Below are 15,964 nucleotides of genomic sequence, written 5' to 3'. Positions count from 1 at the left end.
GTGTTTGACGACGTCAGTGGTGTTGCCACAACAACGTGTCCACACAGGACTCTGTTTGCGCTCAGCCATTGTTGTGAGTGTGCACGCCAGGGGCGGCCACACATTTATACAGCCGTATTCCGCATATGACTATGAAAGGCAGATGTAGATTTCCTAGAGCTATGCTTGTGGCACATATAAATATGAAATTCGGTGTTACAACTTGTTTCTGGTTTTCAAGACGTTTATAAACACGTCGCCAAACTGCACGGACGAGCCAGTCCTGTTGTAGAAACATAATTGCATGTTCTACTGTTGCATCCCGCCAGATTTTTGGTCCGGAAAGAGGTCACCGGAAAACGTAAAAGGACGAACGTGATTGGTTTAGAAGCCTATTAGTCTCGTGTGATTGGCTGAGCGACTGACACACTTTGGTGTAACTGACTTCGGGCTCTTTGGCGCGCTCAGTTTGAGATTCTGCTGTGATGCTTGATTGTTCTCACAGGGTTTATAAGCTTGTTGTTAGCTACTTTGCGCCACAGTTTCTTTAGCTCGTTTCCAGCATCCAGCTGAGAAGATACCAACAGCACCTGCTTTCTGAGGAGACCCGCCGCTTCATTTGTCATCATGCATGTTATCAAACGAGGTACTGTAGCTAACTTTAATACTTCCATTATCAAAGAGGCTGATGCAAACCCGGTCACCGGCTTTGGTACAGTCGTGGGAGGGGGAAGCCTTGAAATGTATTTACGTTGCAGTAAATATTAATAGCACAACGAAACATTGCATATTTTGTGTGCATGTGTGTTAAATACACGTTAAAGGTGCTTTTGTTTCTTTGTGTGGTGTTTCCGTCGAAACGCCAAACAAAGACTCCCGAGTTATGAAAGGGCAGAAGAAGCGGACAGAACCGGTTGCTAATTTTCCCCCGGCTTCTTATGTTGTTTTGGTCTTCTTTATTTACATATGTAACATTTGTATTAAAAATAGAAGCAGGACAGCTGAAATTTTAAATTTGTTTTACACCATGTCCACAGGCTTCCCTCTGTGACAGATGTGTGTGTGGGGAGGGCGCTTTTGGCGTGTTTTTATCATCTGTTTTTTTTGGCGCGCAGCAGCAGCAGCGAGGTGTTGCCTTTTGTTGACACTAAATGGTTGGGCAGCTGATCACTGGGAGCCTCATCTGAGCTAATGAGTAAACTGGGGGAATAAATTGAGCAGGAGAGTCAATTAGACGGTGATATGCGGTGTGTTTAAGACTAAGTTATATTAACTAGCTAGGATACTTTACTTCAGATAAACGACCAAAGGAGTTTGAAGACTACTGAATTAAATTTGTGTTATTTTTGTTTGTTTGGTTTTCAGATGGACGCCCTGAGGCAGTTTCCTTTGATAAAATCACTTCTCGGGTCCAGAAGCTTTGTTATGGACTCAATTGTGACTTTGTGGATCCTGTAAGTTGCTAACACCCCCCCCCCCCCCCCCCCCAAAAAAAAAGACAGAGAGAGAGAGACAAAGAAAGGTCAGGTGATGAATTAATATAAAAGCTGATATCTTGTGTTTCCGCAGGCCCAGATTACCATGAAGGTGATCCAGGGTTTGTACAGTGGAGTCACCACAGTGGAGCTCGACACTCTGGCAGCAGAGACTGCTGCCACTCTCACAACCAAACACCCAGACTATGCAGTCCTGGCTGCACGCATCGCTGTATCTAACCTGCACAAAGAGACCAAGAAAGTATTCAGTGGTGAGTTTCATTAGTCCTTTATTTATCCAGGTTAAAAATCTCATTGAGATTAGAAATTGGTGGCACGGTGGGGCAGCATGGTGGGGCAGCACTGTTGCCACACAGCAAGAAGGTCCTGAGTTCAATTCCAACATCAGGCCGGGGTCTTTCTGTGTGGAGTTTGCATGTTCTCCCCGTGTTTGCGTGGTTTCCCATACTCTGACACTTTGATCTTAAGTAGACTGGACCAGTGAAACTACATGATAAATCTAAAAAATGACACGCACAAAAAAGTTCTGGTAGTTCAAAGGACAAAGTCCTATAGTGGAAAGTTTTATGTCATTTAATTATCTTTTTAAAAAATTACTTTGGTGTAGTATGAATAGCAGTAGAGTCTTTATCATTAAGAAACACTGCAAAACTTCTGAAATTATAATTAAAAGTCAAAATCTATGCATTACCATCCAGTGGGCCAGATTAAAATCTTCTCTGGGCCGATTCTGGCCCCTAGGCCTTATGTTTGACACCCCTGCTCTGCACCAACTTCCTGAATTTCTGTGCATTTCATGAAATGTATCTATAGGTATGACTTTACATTGAAATCATAGCACCTGTAGTCTACTATAACACCCCCTGGTGCACATCTTTTGTAGTAACTAATAATGCTGCACACAGGAAGTTGCTTAGCTTTTTAGGAAGACTTAAATAATCAGCACTAATATTGAACTGACATTCCTCTTTGCTTGTGTAGACGTTATGGAAGACCTCTACAACTATATCAACCCTTTAAATAAACGTCACTCTCCTATGATCTCCAAGGAGACGCTGGACATTGTTCTTGAAAACAAGGCTGTAAGTGGGGTTTGATTTTATCCTTTGTTCGTCTCCTCACAGTTAAGGTTTGGTGAAGCTTTTTAACACATTTTCCTCAATTTTTTGCAGCGCCTCAACTCGTCAATCATTTACGACAGAGATTTCTCTTACAACTTCTTCGGGTTTAAGGTAATTTCTCATTTTACCCTACATTTAACATCCTGTCCATTAGACACACATATTACCAGAATACGATACTTTTGCAATGTTTAACATGTTGCATTATGCAGAATATTTTACCAACACTGTGGTTTATCCCAGTTTTTCAGCTGCAAAATATGTCGTCAAAGTTTGTGTCAAAGTTTGTCAGTATCAGTATAGCGCACAATGTCAGTTTTTTTTATTTCTATATGATTATTCTGCATTATTAAGCAATAAAAACAAGTTGTCTGATGTCCTCTAATCATTATGAAGCAATATGGTTATGTTCTTATTACAATTACATAATACAATTATATATTGTATTATGAAATGCAATGAAAGATTAAGTTTTTGTACAGAGTATGGGTATCGGATCAGTATCACCGACACCACCCTGAATTTTACTTGGTATCGGATCGGAAAGGAAATCAGTGGTATCGCACATCACTAGTATTCACCCCTTTTTTTTATTCTCTGACATACACTATGATTATGAATCTAATTTGTGCTTTTTTCTCTAACAGACTCTTGAGAGATCATATTTGTTGAAGATTAATGGCAAAGGTGAGAGTTAAATTCCCTACAACTTATTGATAAGCATGTTTATGGGTGCAGGCCATCAGGGACTAACTATTTAATGTCTTTCTCTGTAGTTGCCGAGCGACCCCAGCACATGCTAATGAGAGTGTCAGTCGGGATTCATAAAGGTGACATTGATGCAGCCATTGAGACCTACAACTTGCTGTCAGAGAAGTGGTTCACTCACGCTTCTCCTACACTGTTCAACGCTGGCACCAACAGGCCCCAGCTGTCCAGGTAAAGAATTTATAATTGAGGGTGCTGATACTCTCTGATACTGTGGGGATTTTTCCACCTAATATACTTTGTTTGGATTTCTGCAGTTGTTTCTTGCTAGCCATGATAGATGACAGCATTGATGGTATTTATGACACACTGAAGCAGTGCGCGCTCATCTCAAAATCAGCTGGAGGTATTGGAGTGGCAGTTAGCTGCATCAGATCTACAGGCAGCTACATCGCTGGGGTGAGTAAAATTTTGACGAGTTGCTTTCATTTATACAAATGTGTTTTGTTTTTTACTTAAAGTGGTGCGTGTTTGTTTTGTTTCTTAAAGACTAATGGCACTTCCAACGGGCTGGTTCCTATGCTTCGTGTGTACAACAACACAGCACGTTATGTTGACCAGGGTGGCAACAAGGTAAAGATGAGATTTTCCCATAAATTATGGAAGATGTGTAACAACAGTGTAAATAAAATGGTGCTAATCGCATGGCTTGGTTTTTGTGTACTTTAGAGGCCTGGGGCGTTCGCTATGTACCTCGAGCCGTGGCATTCTGATGTGTTCGAGTTTTTGGAGTTGAAGAAGAACACGGGTAAAGAAGAGCAGAGGGCGCGGGACCTGTTTTTCGCCTTGTGGATCCCAGACCTTTTTATGAAGCGAGTGGAAACCAATCAGGTGATTACTGGGGGGAACTCCATGCTGGCCAGAGTTGACTTTAGGGTTTTATTTTTTCCTAAATGGTGAACAAATCTTATCCTTCTGCTGTGATTGTAGGACTGGTCTCTGATGTGTCCCAGTGAATGTCCTGGATTGGACGAATGCTGGGGGGAGGAGTTTGAGGAGCTCTACACTCGGTAAGATCAGCACAACAAACAGCTTTTTTTTTTTTTTTCCCCCAGTGCTAACCTGTCCCAATGATGGTCTTGGTTTTCAGATATGAGAAGGAGGGCAGGGCTAAGCGTGTGGTGAAGGCTCAGCAGCTGTGGTACGCCATCATTGAGTCGCAGACAGAAACTGGTACACCATACATGGTTTACAAGGATGCCTGCAACAGAAAGAGTAATCAGCAAAACCTGGGCACCATCAAATCCAGCAATCTGTGCACAGAGATCGTAGAGTACACAAGCAAAGATGAGGTGAGGGGTAAAAGATGTACTGGTCACAACAAATTTAGCTTTTTGGGACAACTATGTGTATTATTCTGTCAGAACTTGTTTTCAGTTTGGTTTGTTCTCCTAACTCAGGTTGCAGTGTGTAACCTGGCTTCCATCGCCGTCAACATGTACGTTACACCAGAAAAGACCTATGACTTCAAGAAACTTGCATCTGTTACCAAAGTCATTGTCAAGAACCTGAACAAGATTATCGATATAAACTACTACCCAGTGCCTGAGGTATGACTTCCTTTCTGGTGTTGTAGCCATGCAGCTGGGTTTCATAAGCTCTATGTAAACATAACTTCTCTGTCCCTCTTTTCAGGCTGAAAGGTCTAACAAGCGTCACAGGCCAATTGGAATTGGTGTGCAGGGTCTGGCTGATGCTTTTATCCTCATGCGCTATCCGTTTGAAAGCCCAGAGGCCCAGTTGCTCAACATTCAGATCTTTGAGACCATGTACTACGCTGCCCTGGAGGCCAGTTGTGAGTTGGCAGCAGAGCTTGGCCCTTATGAAACCTACCCCGGCTCTCCTGTCAGCAAAGGAGTGAGTAGATATCAGAGTGTCTCAAAACCATCCTGGGATACATTTTAGCAGTTTGAGATCAAAACCTAACAAACACGTTTGTTTTTTCAGATTCTTCAGTATGAAATGTGGAATAAGACTCCAACAGATTTATGTGACTGGAAAGCACTAAAGGAGAAGATTGCCAAGTAAGTTTTCCTGAATGCCTGGTTTTCAATTTACTGCTCACGTTAACCATAAATGGTGGCCATAGTTCTTACTCCTGTCCATCCTCAGGCATGGTGTGAGGAATAGCCTGCTTTTGTCCCCAATGCCCACAGCATCCACTGCCCAGATCCTGGGTAATAATGAGTCCATTGAGGCATACACCAGCAACATCTACACCCGCAGGGTGCTTTCAGGAGAGTTTCAGGTGAGTGCTGAATGCATCTGCCGACTGTGTGTTAAGACATGTGCACAGCAAAGGCAAGGCTACTATGTGTGTTTTCAACCTGTCCTATAGATTGTGAATCCTCACCTGCTGAAAGACCTCACAGAAAGAGGACTGTGGAACGAGGATATGAAGAATCAGCTCATAGCTCATAATGGATCCATCCAGGTAAAAGGCTTATTCAGTTGTTCCATTTCACTGCTCCAATTGTTCCTATAATTAAGCCCAACTTCACTTGTGGAGAACAAATAAAATGTGAATTTGTCCCTCTTCTTTTCAGAACATTGATGAGATCCCAGATGATCTGAAGCAGCTGTATAAAACTGTGTGGGAAATCTCCCAGAAGACGGTCCTCAAGATGGCAGCAGATCGTGGTGCATACATTGACCAAAGCCAGTCGCTTAACATTCACATTGCTGAGCCAAACTATGGAAAACTTAGTAGCATGCACTTCTATGGCTGGAAGTTGGTAAGTTAAGACCAACTGATTCATGGTTGAGGTGGAAATGGAGAAATATCCAGTGTTTGAAACCTTCCCTTTTTTTCCTCCCTCCACAGGGCCTGAAAACTGGCATGTACTACCTGCGGACAAAGCCTGCTGCCAACCCTATTCAATTCACCCTGAACAAAGAGAAACTGAAGGAGGGCCAATCGGCTAAGAGCGTGAAGGAGGAGACCAAAGAGCGCAATACCGCAGCCATGGTCTGTTCCTTAGCAAACAAAGACGAATGCCTGATGTGTGGCTCTTAAATGAAGTTTGCTACGCTCAGACAATCGCATTACTAAATCACCTCAGCTTTGCCACTTAAACCTGTTTTTGAAACACTTGGTGCTTTTTATCTGTATAAGATGTAACATGTGGTTTATAAATGCTGATGTCTTCAGATTACAAATATTTACAGTTTTCATAATTTAATATTTTTTTTGGATTTTAAAACATTTTTTCTGTTTTCTTGGGGTTTTTTTTTTTTACATCATGAAGCATTGCATGCGTGTTTTGTATAGAATTTATAGGTTTTAATGAATTAATATTTCTTTTAGCTTCAGGTGGGTCATACTAATGAATTCAGGTTGACCTGCATTTTAAATGAATGGAAAATAAAATATTATCCATGCTCTGAGATTCAGCATAATTATTTTTAAAGATACTGCATACAAGTTTTGGATTTTGCTACAGGACATCAAAACCTGTTGGACAGCAGCGCTGGGCTTAAGTTGGGCTGATGAGAACAAAAACAAAGTTTAAGGAGACATTGTGATAGAAAAGGTTATAAGCCAAGGTGATTTTCCAGTGCAAGAGTTTGGATATGTGCCATGGGACCGATGCTGCTGCAGGTGATGAAGTAATGAGCCAGTGTGTTCCTGCCTGAGACCTCATGGGAGTATTATGTATAAAGCAAGCTGAGACCTGTATTGTCACAATGTAGCAACGGGTATAGGTTAGCTGCCTGATGGAAATAAAAGGAGGCGACACTTTAAGACAGAGTTTTATTTCAATGAATGTAAATTGAAAACTTTAACAGCAGTCTGTCTGATAAATAACTAACAACCTAAATGAAATGGAATAGTCTTGGGAGATGAAAACAAGCTCAGAAGCTTCTGGGTTTTGAGAAACACATTTCCAAGTTTGTGCACAGGTATCCAGAGAGCTACAGCTGCTACACACATCTGCACTCAAACATCCTTAAAGCTCATTTATTAAAACTTTCAACTATACTTTGTTTGATCTGCACAAAAACTGCAAGACATTTAAAGAGGGGTTTTCTAAAGGTATGAAGAAGGTCTAAAGCATTGCTGGCAAGCCTCTGCAGTTTTCATCCTTGGGCTTAGAAATAGACTACATGACAAAATGTTTGGCAATCTAAAGATGAATGGATTAAAGTAAATGTTTTTAGGTAGTGGAAAATATCTTGCATGCAAACTGACAGTTTCTCTGCTGATCCTTTGTTTACTTTTTAAGACATGGGGAAAAAGTGGACATCTCAAAACTCTGATCAACTGCACTTTTGTCAGATATTGCATAAAGTGACCAAAGAGGCAGCAAGGTCACCTCAAAGGTTAAGGTCTCACTGGTGTGCCATCGATCGATTCTTCCCCTTCTTGGGAACCAAAGCCCGTGTCCTGGGAGCTGCTGCTTCCTGTAGGTGAAGGAATCATTTTCTTCATTTCAGGTTTTTCATTGCTCTTCTCATTGTGAGGCGTCTCTGCTACATTATGCTCAGGCTTTCTTCCCTTCATCCAGCTCGGTTGTGCTGCTTTTTTTTCTTGCAGCTCAATGTGATTGAACTTGCAGATTATTTTTTGGGTTTCTATCTTTTCGTCACTCACTTCGATGCTCTCGGCATGTGCAGAGGTCATGTGTTCATCCGGCACTCTTCCCTCCTTGTTCATCCCTCCTTCATTTAGGGTTTCTGCCTCTTCATCCGTAGCCTCGTCACTCAACGTTTCTTCTGTGTTAGTAAAACCGTTTCCTCCTTTCTTCTCCTCTTTCACTTTATTTACACTAATTTCACCTTTGGCTGCTTTCTCCTTCTCATCTGAGTTAATTTCCTTCTTTTCCTCTTGTTCAGCCTGAGCTCGGCCTTCCTCCATTTTCACCACAACAGAGTCAGGAAACTGTCCCTCGTCTCTACATTCATCCACCTCATTCTGTTGAATGTCTGATTCCATCTGTGCTTCAAACTTTTCTTTATCCAGCTTTTCCTCAATGCTGTGCACAGTCACCTTAAGATCTGTGCATTTGTCATCTTGTCTGGTGGTAAAACCTCTGAAATTGTTCTTGGCACCAATGATGTATTTCCCCAGTACAGAGGAGCCATTCTTGGTCGGTGCATCGCTTGTATCGTTTCCATCGTCCATTGCGTACTGCTGGGCGACTTTCAGATCGTTGTGCATCCTGGCGACCGCTTTGCTCAGCTCAGTCATTCGATTTCCAATATCTGAGGGAAGAAAACACTTTAGTCACACCAAAAGCTTTTTAATGATTAATAATTTACTTAAAACTGAAATCAGTGCTTAAAAAAGAAGAAGAAAACCTGCTAAAATCATAGAGCTGATTTATAGAATATCAGGAAGTCAAATTACACACTATATGGACTGAAACATTAGATCAACAAAAGGTGCCTGACCATAAAATGAAGCTTTTGTGCTGATGTTAATGTAAGAGAAGGTTTGGAGCTCTGGTGTTACTGAGTCAGCAGATCATTGGCACAATGACTTCTTTAGAATGATCCATTATTTCCTCTTTTGTTTGTAAAGGCAGACTGCATGCCAAGATGCTTGATTCTATACACCTGTGATAATGGAACTGAAAACACCTGAACTTAAGATTAAGCGGTGTGGCCCAATACTTTTTCCATATAGGGTATATCCGCTCTACAAAAACGAATCAAGTGCTTACTGAAAGAGTCTTTACCTTTCCTCTTGGTCTCCTCAAACTCCCTGCGAGCTGACTCAATGTAGCGCTGCACCAGTGCCGTGATCACCTGCTGACGGTACGATAACTGGCCATCTTCAGATCCCTTATCACTGGACTTTTTACAGAATACAGATAGCATAAAACATGTTAAATGCCATATAGAGTATAATTAACATATATTAAGTAAAATGTAAAAGATAATATATTCTTTTACTAAAATCCAATTCATACACACTTACTATAGAGGCTATGGGGGGATATTTTTGCTCAGAGGAACAAGTGCAGCAGCAGCAGATTCGTCTAAAGATGCCCCTTGAATGGAATTTTTAAAAATATATATTTAAAACATTTTTTAAAAATCAGAATAAAAGGCTGTTTTTCTAGTTTAAAATCTGTATTTTTGCAGCTCACCTTAGGATGTAAAAAATGGCTTTGGGGGAGGGGATGATGTTGAAAGGCACAGGCATAGTGAGGCCCTCTCTGAAGTAGCTGAGGTACAGCTTTGACCTGGCAAATTTCCACTCAACGTCCGCGTCATCCTGAATTAAAATAAATGCACATCAGTCAGTGCGCATCCCAGAAGGGGAGGGGGGGGGGGGGGGGGGAGCTTTTGTAGACGTTACACAGGAGGATGGTAATTCTTTACCTCAATTTTCTGAAAGGAGTTTGTTATCATGGCAATAAGCATGTTGAGAAGTACAATGACAATGACAAGAGTGAAGATGCCATACAGGACCCTTCCTACAAATTCTGCCAACACAAACTCTGGCATGTCCACATATTCCTGGTTTACAACTCCAAACATGGTCCAGAATAGGAAGCGGAAGGTCTCATTAAACCTGTGAAAGTGAAGAAAGGCACAGGCATGATGTGAGGGTTGTTTTATTTTATTTTAAAAAAAAACAAGACAAGTTATAATCAAGCTATAATATCAGGGGGTTGAACAATAAAGCCTTTGTGACAATTACCCAAAACTGCCAAGATGTGCAGAACAAAAGGGTGAATCTTTTTATAACTCATCTGTTTTAAGAGTTAAGTTGTGCATTTTTATGGGACATGAGTATTTTGAATGACAGGTGACTCCCCCGGTGAGCTGTCTATATGTTATATACTGAACAGTGGATGCAGAAAGTGTACACACCAATGGTAAAATGCTGGGGGGGTTTTCATGATGCAATCAATACAATTTTTCCCACCTTTAATGGTATACAGTATGTCCCCTGTACAATTCAATTGGAAAACAAATCTGTTAGGGAAAATATACACTACAAAAGTACAATAGGCTTGTTGCGTACACTGATAATCTAGGACTTTGAAGCATCTTTGGAGTCTTCTTGGGTACATAGCTGCCATCAATTGGAGACTCTGGTTAATCCCAAATAAAGTTCAGCTGTCCTAAGAGGATTTCTCTGAGATTTACTCAGTTGCCTGCTTCAGCCAAAGCCATGGGTTGCAAAGGGCAAAGCCTCAAAAGGATCTCACTGTTGAAAGGTATCAGTTGCAAGAAGTGTACAAAAAATGTTTTCACAATATTTGAAATTTCATTGAACAGAGAAGACAGCCATCAAAAGGTAGAGGGAAAAATAGGACACTAATTACACTGGAAAGAACTGGACTTTGTTGCAAAATGAACGAAAAGACGAGATGTAAACCGGTCAGAGAAGTTGCCCAGAGACCTACAGCAACACTAAAAGAGCTGAAGCTCCAGTACTGGCAAGTCCTTGTTGTCTACTACATGTGACAACAATATCCAGTGTTCTCCTTATGTCTGGACTATGGTGTAGGGTTGCAAAATGGAAGCCTTTTCTGATAAAGTTTGGTATGTTTGGTACAAAAATAATTCCTATGCATCACCAATAGAACATCATACCCACAGTGAAGCACGGTGGTGGTATCATTTTTAGGTTGCTTTTCTTTAGCTGAAACCGGGGCTTTAGTCAAGGTGGAGGTAATTACAGCTTTGTACACCTGTCGCTTTTGACCCAAATCCTTTTGGAGTCTACCAGACAGCTGAAGAGGAATTTTACCTTTTTAGCATGACAATGACTCTAAGCATGCAAATCAAAAAGATAATGGCTTCACTAGTAGAAATTACCCTGAAGATGGTTGTGCACAAGAAAGGCCCTCAGAAGCTGACAAAAGTGGACAACTAAGTCAAGATGTAGCATGCTGGTAGACTCCCTTCCCTAACAGATGATTCAATTGAACTGTACTGGTTATAGGTCACACGAAAAGTGGGAAACACTTTTAAATGATTTATTTGGATCTTTTTTTTTTTCAATGACAAAAACTGGTATTTCAACAGAGGTGTGTACACTTTACATTCAGTGTATGTGGCTTGATAAGTATGAGTTCCTTTGAGATTGACAGGAAGTCTGTGTTCAGGTTTTAGTTGGAGAAATTATTGTATTTCATTTATGCGCAACTTAGCACTTTTTCAGAAGATATCACCTGATAACTTAAGCTTCAAAAATAGAGTAAAAAAACCCATTATCCCATATTATTAACAAGCTTTGAGAGCTTAGATATTAACTGTAAGGGCTAGTCTACATTTCTGTAGATCATTTAAATTAGAAATACTTTTTACTGCCTTCAGAAAAGATGATGTAAAAGTCTCTCAAACTCTCTCTAGTCTTACCTGCCAAGATTTGGAGAAATGACATAAGGAACATAGATATTGTTGATGCCACAAAGGAAGGCGGTGCCAATGATCATCAGTATGAACATAAATCTAAAAACAAACAAACAGAAAAGAAACATTGACATAATTCTGGTTCTGTATATTCAGATGTAAAAATATAAGGAATCAGATGTAAGTGACCTCATCATATCATCAATCATCTTTCCAATGGAGATCTGTAGTGTTCCCAGAGATTCGTGGGCTGGCAGGATATATGCCAGCCGTGTGAAGCTTAACATGCTGGTCACTGCAAAGAGGACCTCGGCAATCAGCTGAGGATCTTCCTGGTGCCAATTGTCACGTGCTGCAAGACAATTTCACAGAGTCAAAACAAAACAAACAAACAAACAAACAAAAAAAAAAACAATTGAGCATTGAGATTTGTGACATTCATTTTGGATGAATGATTTTTTTTCCCCTTACAAGTCTGGGTGAAGTAGACACACTCCTCTGTGCCATCATGATCATGGCAGAGGAAGAAACCTTTGAGCAAGATAAGCACACGTAACGCAAAAGATGCCAGGTACATGCTGAGCACCATCACGTCCAAGCAGTTCCACCAGTCTAGGAAGTAACTCCGAACCCCTTCGATCCACACTTCCTTACACTCATACCAGAAGAATCCTTTAAGAAACAGACAATCCAAACCCTGTTCACATCTAATGGCTGTTGTCTAAAAGTTAAAACTAGAGAAAGTGCACCTACCGACCACCCACACCATGTGGAAGGAGCTGTGCAGAAGGTTCTGCTGCCGGGAAGCAAATGTGTCCTGATATAGCTCCATGGTTATCGATTCCCCAAGTAATGTAATGAGAAACCACAGGTAGGATGCAGAGTGAAGAAGAAACTTGATCACAGGAATTCTTACTAGCTTTCCCAGCTGGGGAACAAACAACACAGTCAACTTAAAATTGAAATAATACCTCACATAGGGATGGGTACCGGTATCCATGGCACCGGTTCTGACATAAACGGTAGTAACCAGACCGAAAAGCAGCGCACATTTCGGTGCTTTTTTTTTCCTGAGCTGTGATACACTTTAGATTCTAGCCAATCATTTTACGTTTCCGAGGATAGTAGGCGGGGCCAGGTACGTACGTTCTTTTAGAGCAGAGCTACAGATTAAAAATGTCCAAGGCAAAGCAGTCAAAAGTCTGGCTGTACTTCACAGCAAAATATGCAAACTCAGCAGCCTGCAACAAGTGTTTTAAGCCGATACTGTCAAAGGAGGTAACACCTCAAATCTCATGAAACACCTGGCGATGCATAGCGGGTTTTTTTTTAAAGCCGAGAAATGCGCCGTATTTGATAGCTTGCTGCACATCTACTGCGGGTGTGGTGCCTGTTATCGGACCCGCAGTTAGCAATGTCCCCCAAAAACACGAAGAGGAGAGTCCTGGCCCCTAGCCCTGCCAGTGTAGCAGAAATGATGACGGATGATGATGGCAGCAGCAGCCGCTCTTCTCTGCGTGAGTAGCTTAATGTTGTTCGTGTGTAATTTACGTTGAGTAAGCTAACCATGTTATTACATTAATGCATGTAAGGTGAACTAGCAAACATCATCATCATCATAGCTACATGCGGCTGTCTTCTTGTTTGATGGCAGATACTCCCTTCACCCTGGCCAAAAAGGCTAAAATGACCAAAGAAAAAGTGGAAAACAGTTAAACATGAGAGGTTTTTGGACAAAGTTTATGTTTTTTCCATTGTTTAAGCACTGCTTGCAGCCAAGAGTGATACCATATATGCCCCATAGCTGCAGAAAAGGCTAACATTGTTATCTTTTTACAAAAAAACCCAGCTGAACATGAGAGGTTTTTGGACCAATTTTGTGTTCTCCATTCTTTAAGCACCAGTTTAAGCACCGGCACAGTTTCAAAAGTACCGGTTTGGCACCGGTACCGGATAAAACCTAAACGATACCCATCCCTAACCTCACATGACATATTTATGTACATCCAATATCAACCTGCTACTACAGAGTGTGTGACCTTTGACTTTGGTGCAATCCAGTAGGCAAGGCAAAGAAGGGGCATGGTAAGAAAGATTCCCATAGAGACAAACAGCTTCCAGGCCGTTCTGCTACCTCTCCAGCCTGCCAGTTTCCCACACCAGATAGAGGACAGAACCTGCTGACAGATTGGGTGCGCCACAAACTGCCACAAACAGAGAGAAACAGAGAAGACAGGAATTGATTGTTTCTTATCTTACTTGTCTTTGGTTGGCATCAGTTTCTAATTCTAGCTACCTGCTTCTGGTTGTAATTGACTGCAAGCCGCAGGCGAGATAGGCTGGGGATTCCTTCCTCAAAGGCCTGTTCACCCAAGGAATCCTGAGTTTCATTTCCACAGCTGTTCAAAATAGTGGTTACCTCGCTCTGGTTGCGACACATGCCCAGCAACTCCACGGCAAACTCCTGACAGATCTGCTCCAGGCTCAGGTACTGAGGCTGTAGGAGAAATTAACCATAAGTCAAGAAGCAACAGAGACACCCGTAATGAATAGTGAGCAGGGATAACTATGAATCTCCTCAGACCTTGAACTCTGGCTCTTTCTGTGACAGCTTACGGAGTTCTCTGCTGAGACTGAAGGCGGTGAGCATGGCATCGTCAGAGGTGATGGACAGGTAGGCACGGCTGGCAATGCCACGATAAGTATTGATGCGAGACAGGGAGAACTTCAGCAGGTCATACTGCCGGCCGTTAGAACACTCCAAACAGGCGCAGGAGATCTTATGTGGCCACGGGATGACGTGGCCTTTCTGGGTGAGCATGGTAACAATCTCGTACAGGTCTTTCTGGCAGGCTAAAGTCAGAGGGGTCACACCAGGGGCAAACTGAGAGTTGTCAACAGAACGATCAAATATGGCCTGAGAGAAGGATCGTACGTCCATCTTGTTCCCTTTCTCCTGATCCAAGCGGTCCAGGAGACGCTTCACCACTATGGGTTGGTTGGTGTCCACGGCGACTAGCAGAGCCTCATGAATCTGCCGGAAGTCAAACTTGACTCCTTGCAGGAGGGCGTCCATGGCATCCTCGTTGCCCAAGCGGATGGAGAGGTTGAGGGCCTCCCTCCACTGACGATCCTCAGACTCATCCAGCTGACGGGTAATGCCGTCACCTGTCTTCAAGAGTCCACACAGCAGCGCTGTTTCCCCCTCCTGAATGGCACTGATGAGCGCTGGAGAGAACCGCATCTTCTTGCTCATAATCTCTCGCCATTGCTCTGGCTGCAGGACAGACCGGGAAAGTCAGCAGCAGTCTCAGATTCACACACTCGAAGTCTTTGATTTTAAACCATTTTATGCTGTTTGATTATGTTTAGACAACAAAATTACTCAGTTAGATTTGAGGGGAAAAAAATCATGGTTTGCTTAAAATAGACTTTGAAAGCTTTAACCACAAGGCTTACAAAGTGAACAAAGGTCTGAGGGTAAGCTTTTCTGTTCTGTCAAGATTTTTTTGGCACTGAGGCCAAATACACGATTCAACTGATCCTTTGATAAAATAGCAAGATATACTAGGAATAAAAGAACATGCAAATAGGGAAAGATTTGACTTGGAAATGCATGACATATATGAACACAAACATTAGTAAAACAAAGAATTCCAATTAATTTTTTTAAAGCTGTTCCAGTTTATATGAAGCACAGTAGGGTTAGACTTGCTTTTTTGTTTTTGTTTTATTAACCCGCAACTACTTTTTTCATATCAAATAACAAATAAAAGCCACGAGCCAATAAAAATCTCCTTACCGTTAGTTTTTCCATTCCCAATCACAAAACAACACGATTTCGAGAGGCGGCTCTAAATCGAAAACAGAAGCAGATTCACTGAAACTTCAGGGATGAAGATATTGGCAGATTGGCACAATAATTCCAAAAGAGGAGAACTGAGAACTCCGTAGTCCTCTGATCATGTGCTATCGGCTGACTACTGAAAAATCAACGTACACAAACTCAATAACAAATTTCAAAGGCCCTCGGGGCTAGGCCAATTAAAATGTTACCGGTTCAAAGTACTTTATGCTTGGCTGGGCCCAAACCAAACTGTGACTGCATTCAAACAGAAATTAATTCCGGTCTCTCAATTGGAAACAGCACCATGGCACAATTAAGGCAGCTGTTGCTGAACACACAGCAGCTGTCACCATTTCTCCCAGAGGAGCTGTGAGGAGCAGTGGGAAAAACAAGGAGCTGCAAGTTAAACATTTACAAATTTTCACGGGTCAGATTTT

General features: G+C 41.8%; 2 protein-coding genes across 2 annotated transcripts; one reads left to right on the top strand and one right to left on the bottom strand.

The window, feature by feature from the left end:
• Nucleotides 1-410: 410 nt before the first annotated feature.
• On the top strand, nt 411-6,753 carry LOC146565531 (ribonucleoside-diphosphate reductase large subunit-like). The gene is made up of 19 exons (XM_085288700.1): nt 411-625; nt 1,345-1,433; nt 1,549-1,726; nt 2,457-2,557; nt 2,648-2,707; nt 3,244-3,283; nt 3,373-3,535; nt 3,622-3,763; nt 3,854-3,937; nt 4,034-4,195; nt 4,295-4,374; nt 4,455-4,656; nt 4,765-4,914; nt 5,000-5,221; nt 5,312-5,388; nt 5,477-5,612; nt 5,703-5,798; nt 5,911-6,099; nt 6,189-6,753. Exons 1-19 carry the CDS (start codon nt 607-609, stop codon nt 6,378-6,380), a joined length of 2,382 nt encoding a protein of 793 aa, XP_085144826.1. The 5' UTR covers nt 411-606; the 3' UTR covers nt 6,381-6,753.
• A 362-nt stretch (nt 6,754-7,115) lies between these two features.
• On the bottom strand, nt 7,116-15,798 carry LOC146565530 (short transient receptor potential channel 2-like). The gene is made up of 14 exons (XM_085288699.1): nt 15,737-15,798; nt 15,483-15,534; nt 14,265-14,957; nt 13,977-14,177; nt 13,720-13,884; nt 12,434-12,608; nt 12,152-12,352; nt 11,870-12,032; nt 11,687-11,779; nt 9,695-9,887; nt 9,460-9,587; nt 9,288-9,360; nt 9,046-9,163; nt 7,116-8,569 (listed from the first exon to the last, which is right to left on the bottom strand). Exons 2-14 carry the CDS (start codon nt 15,495-15,497, stop codon nt 7,689-7,691), a joined length of 3,099 nt encoding a protein of 1,032 aa, XP_085144825.1. The 5' UTR covers nt 15,498-15,534; nt 15,737-15,798; the 3' UTR covers nt 7,116-7,688.
• Nucleotides 15,799-15,964: the final 166 nt, after the last annotated feature.

The sequence above is a fragment of the Mchenga conophoros genome, linkage group LG10 (genome assembly GCF_057382185.1).
Source record: "Mchenga conophoros isolate Kocher_MC1m ecotype Shallow Benthic linkage group LG10, M_conophoros_male_GT1.1, whole genome shotgun sequence".
In the NCBI taxonomy this organism is placed as follows: Eukaryota; Metazoa; Chordata; class Actinopteri; order Cichliformes; family Cichlidae; genus Mchenga; species Mchenga conophoros.
Note: the sequence above shows the minus strand (reverse complement) of the source record. Positions and strands in the feature narration are given on the sequence as shown.

What these genes read in the sequence shown, in the direction of transcription:
- LOC146565530 (XM_085288699.1), bottom strand. An exon ending in TGTCTACTTCACCCAGACTT is followed by an intron (nt 12,033 to 12,151) that starts GTAAGGGGAAAA and finishes ATTGTCTTGCAG; the next exon opens with CACGTGACAATTGGCACCAG. An exon ending in ACTCCTTTCAGAAAATTGAG is followed by an intron (nt 9,588 to 9,694) that starts GTAAAGAATTAC and finishes ATTTTAATTCAG; the next exon opens with GATGACGCGGACGTTGAGTG.
- LOC146565531 (XM_085288700.1), top strand. An exon ending in GTTGAAGATTAATGGCAAAG is followed by an intron (nt 3,284 to 3,372) that starts GTGAGAGTTAAA and finishes CTTTCTCTGTAG; the next exon opens with TTGCCGAGCGACCCCAGCAC. An exon ending in GCTCTCCTGTCAGCAAAGGA is followed by an intron (nt 5,222 to 5,311) that starts GTGAGTAGATAT and finishes TTGTTTTTTCAG; the next exon opens with ATTCTTCAGTATGAAATGTG.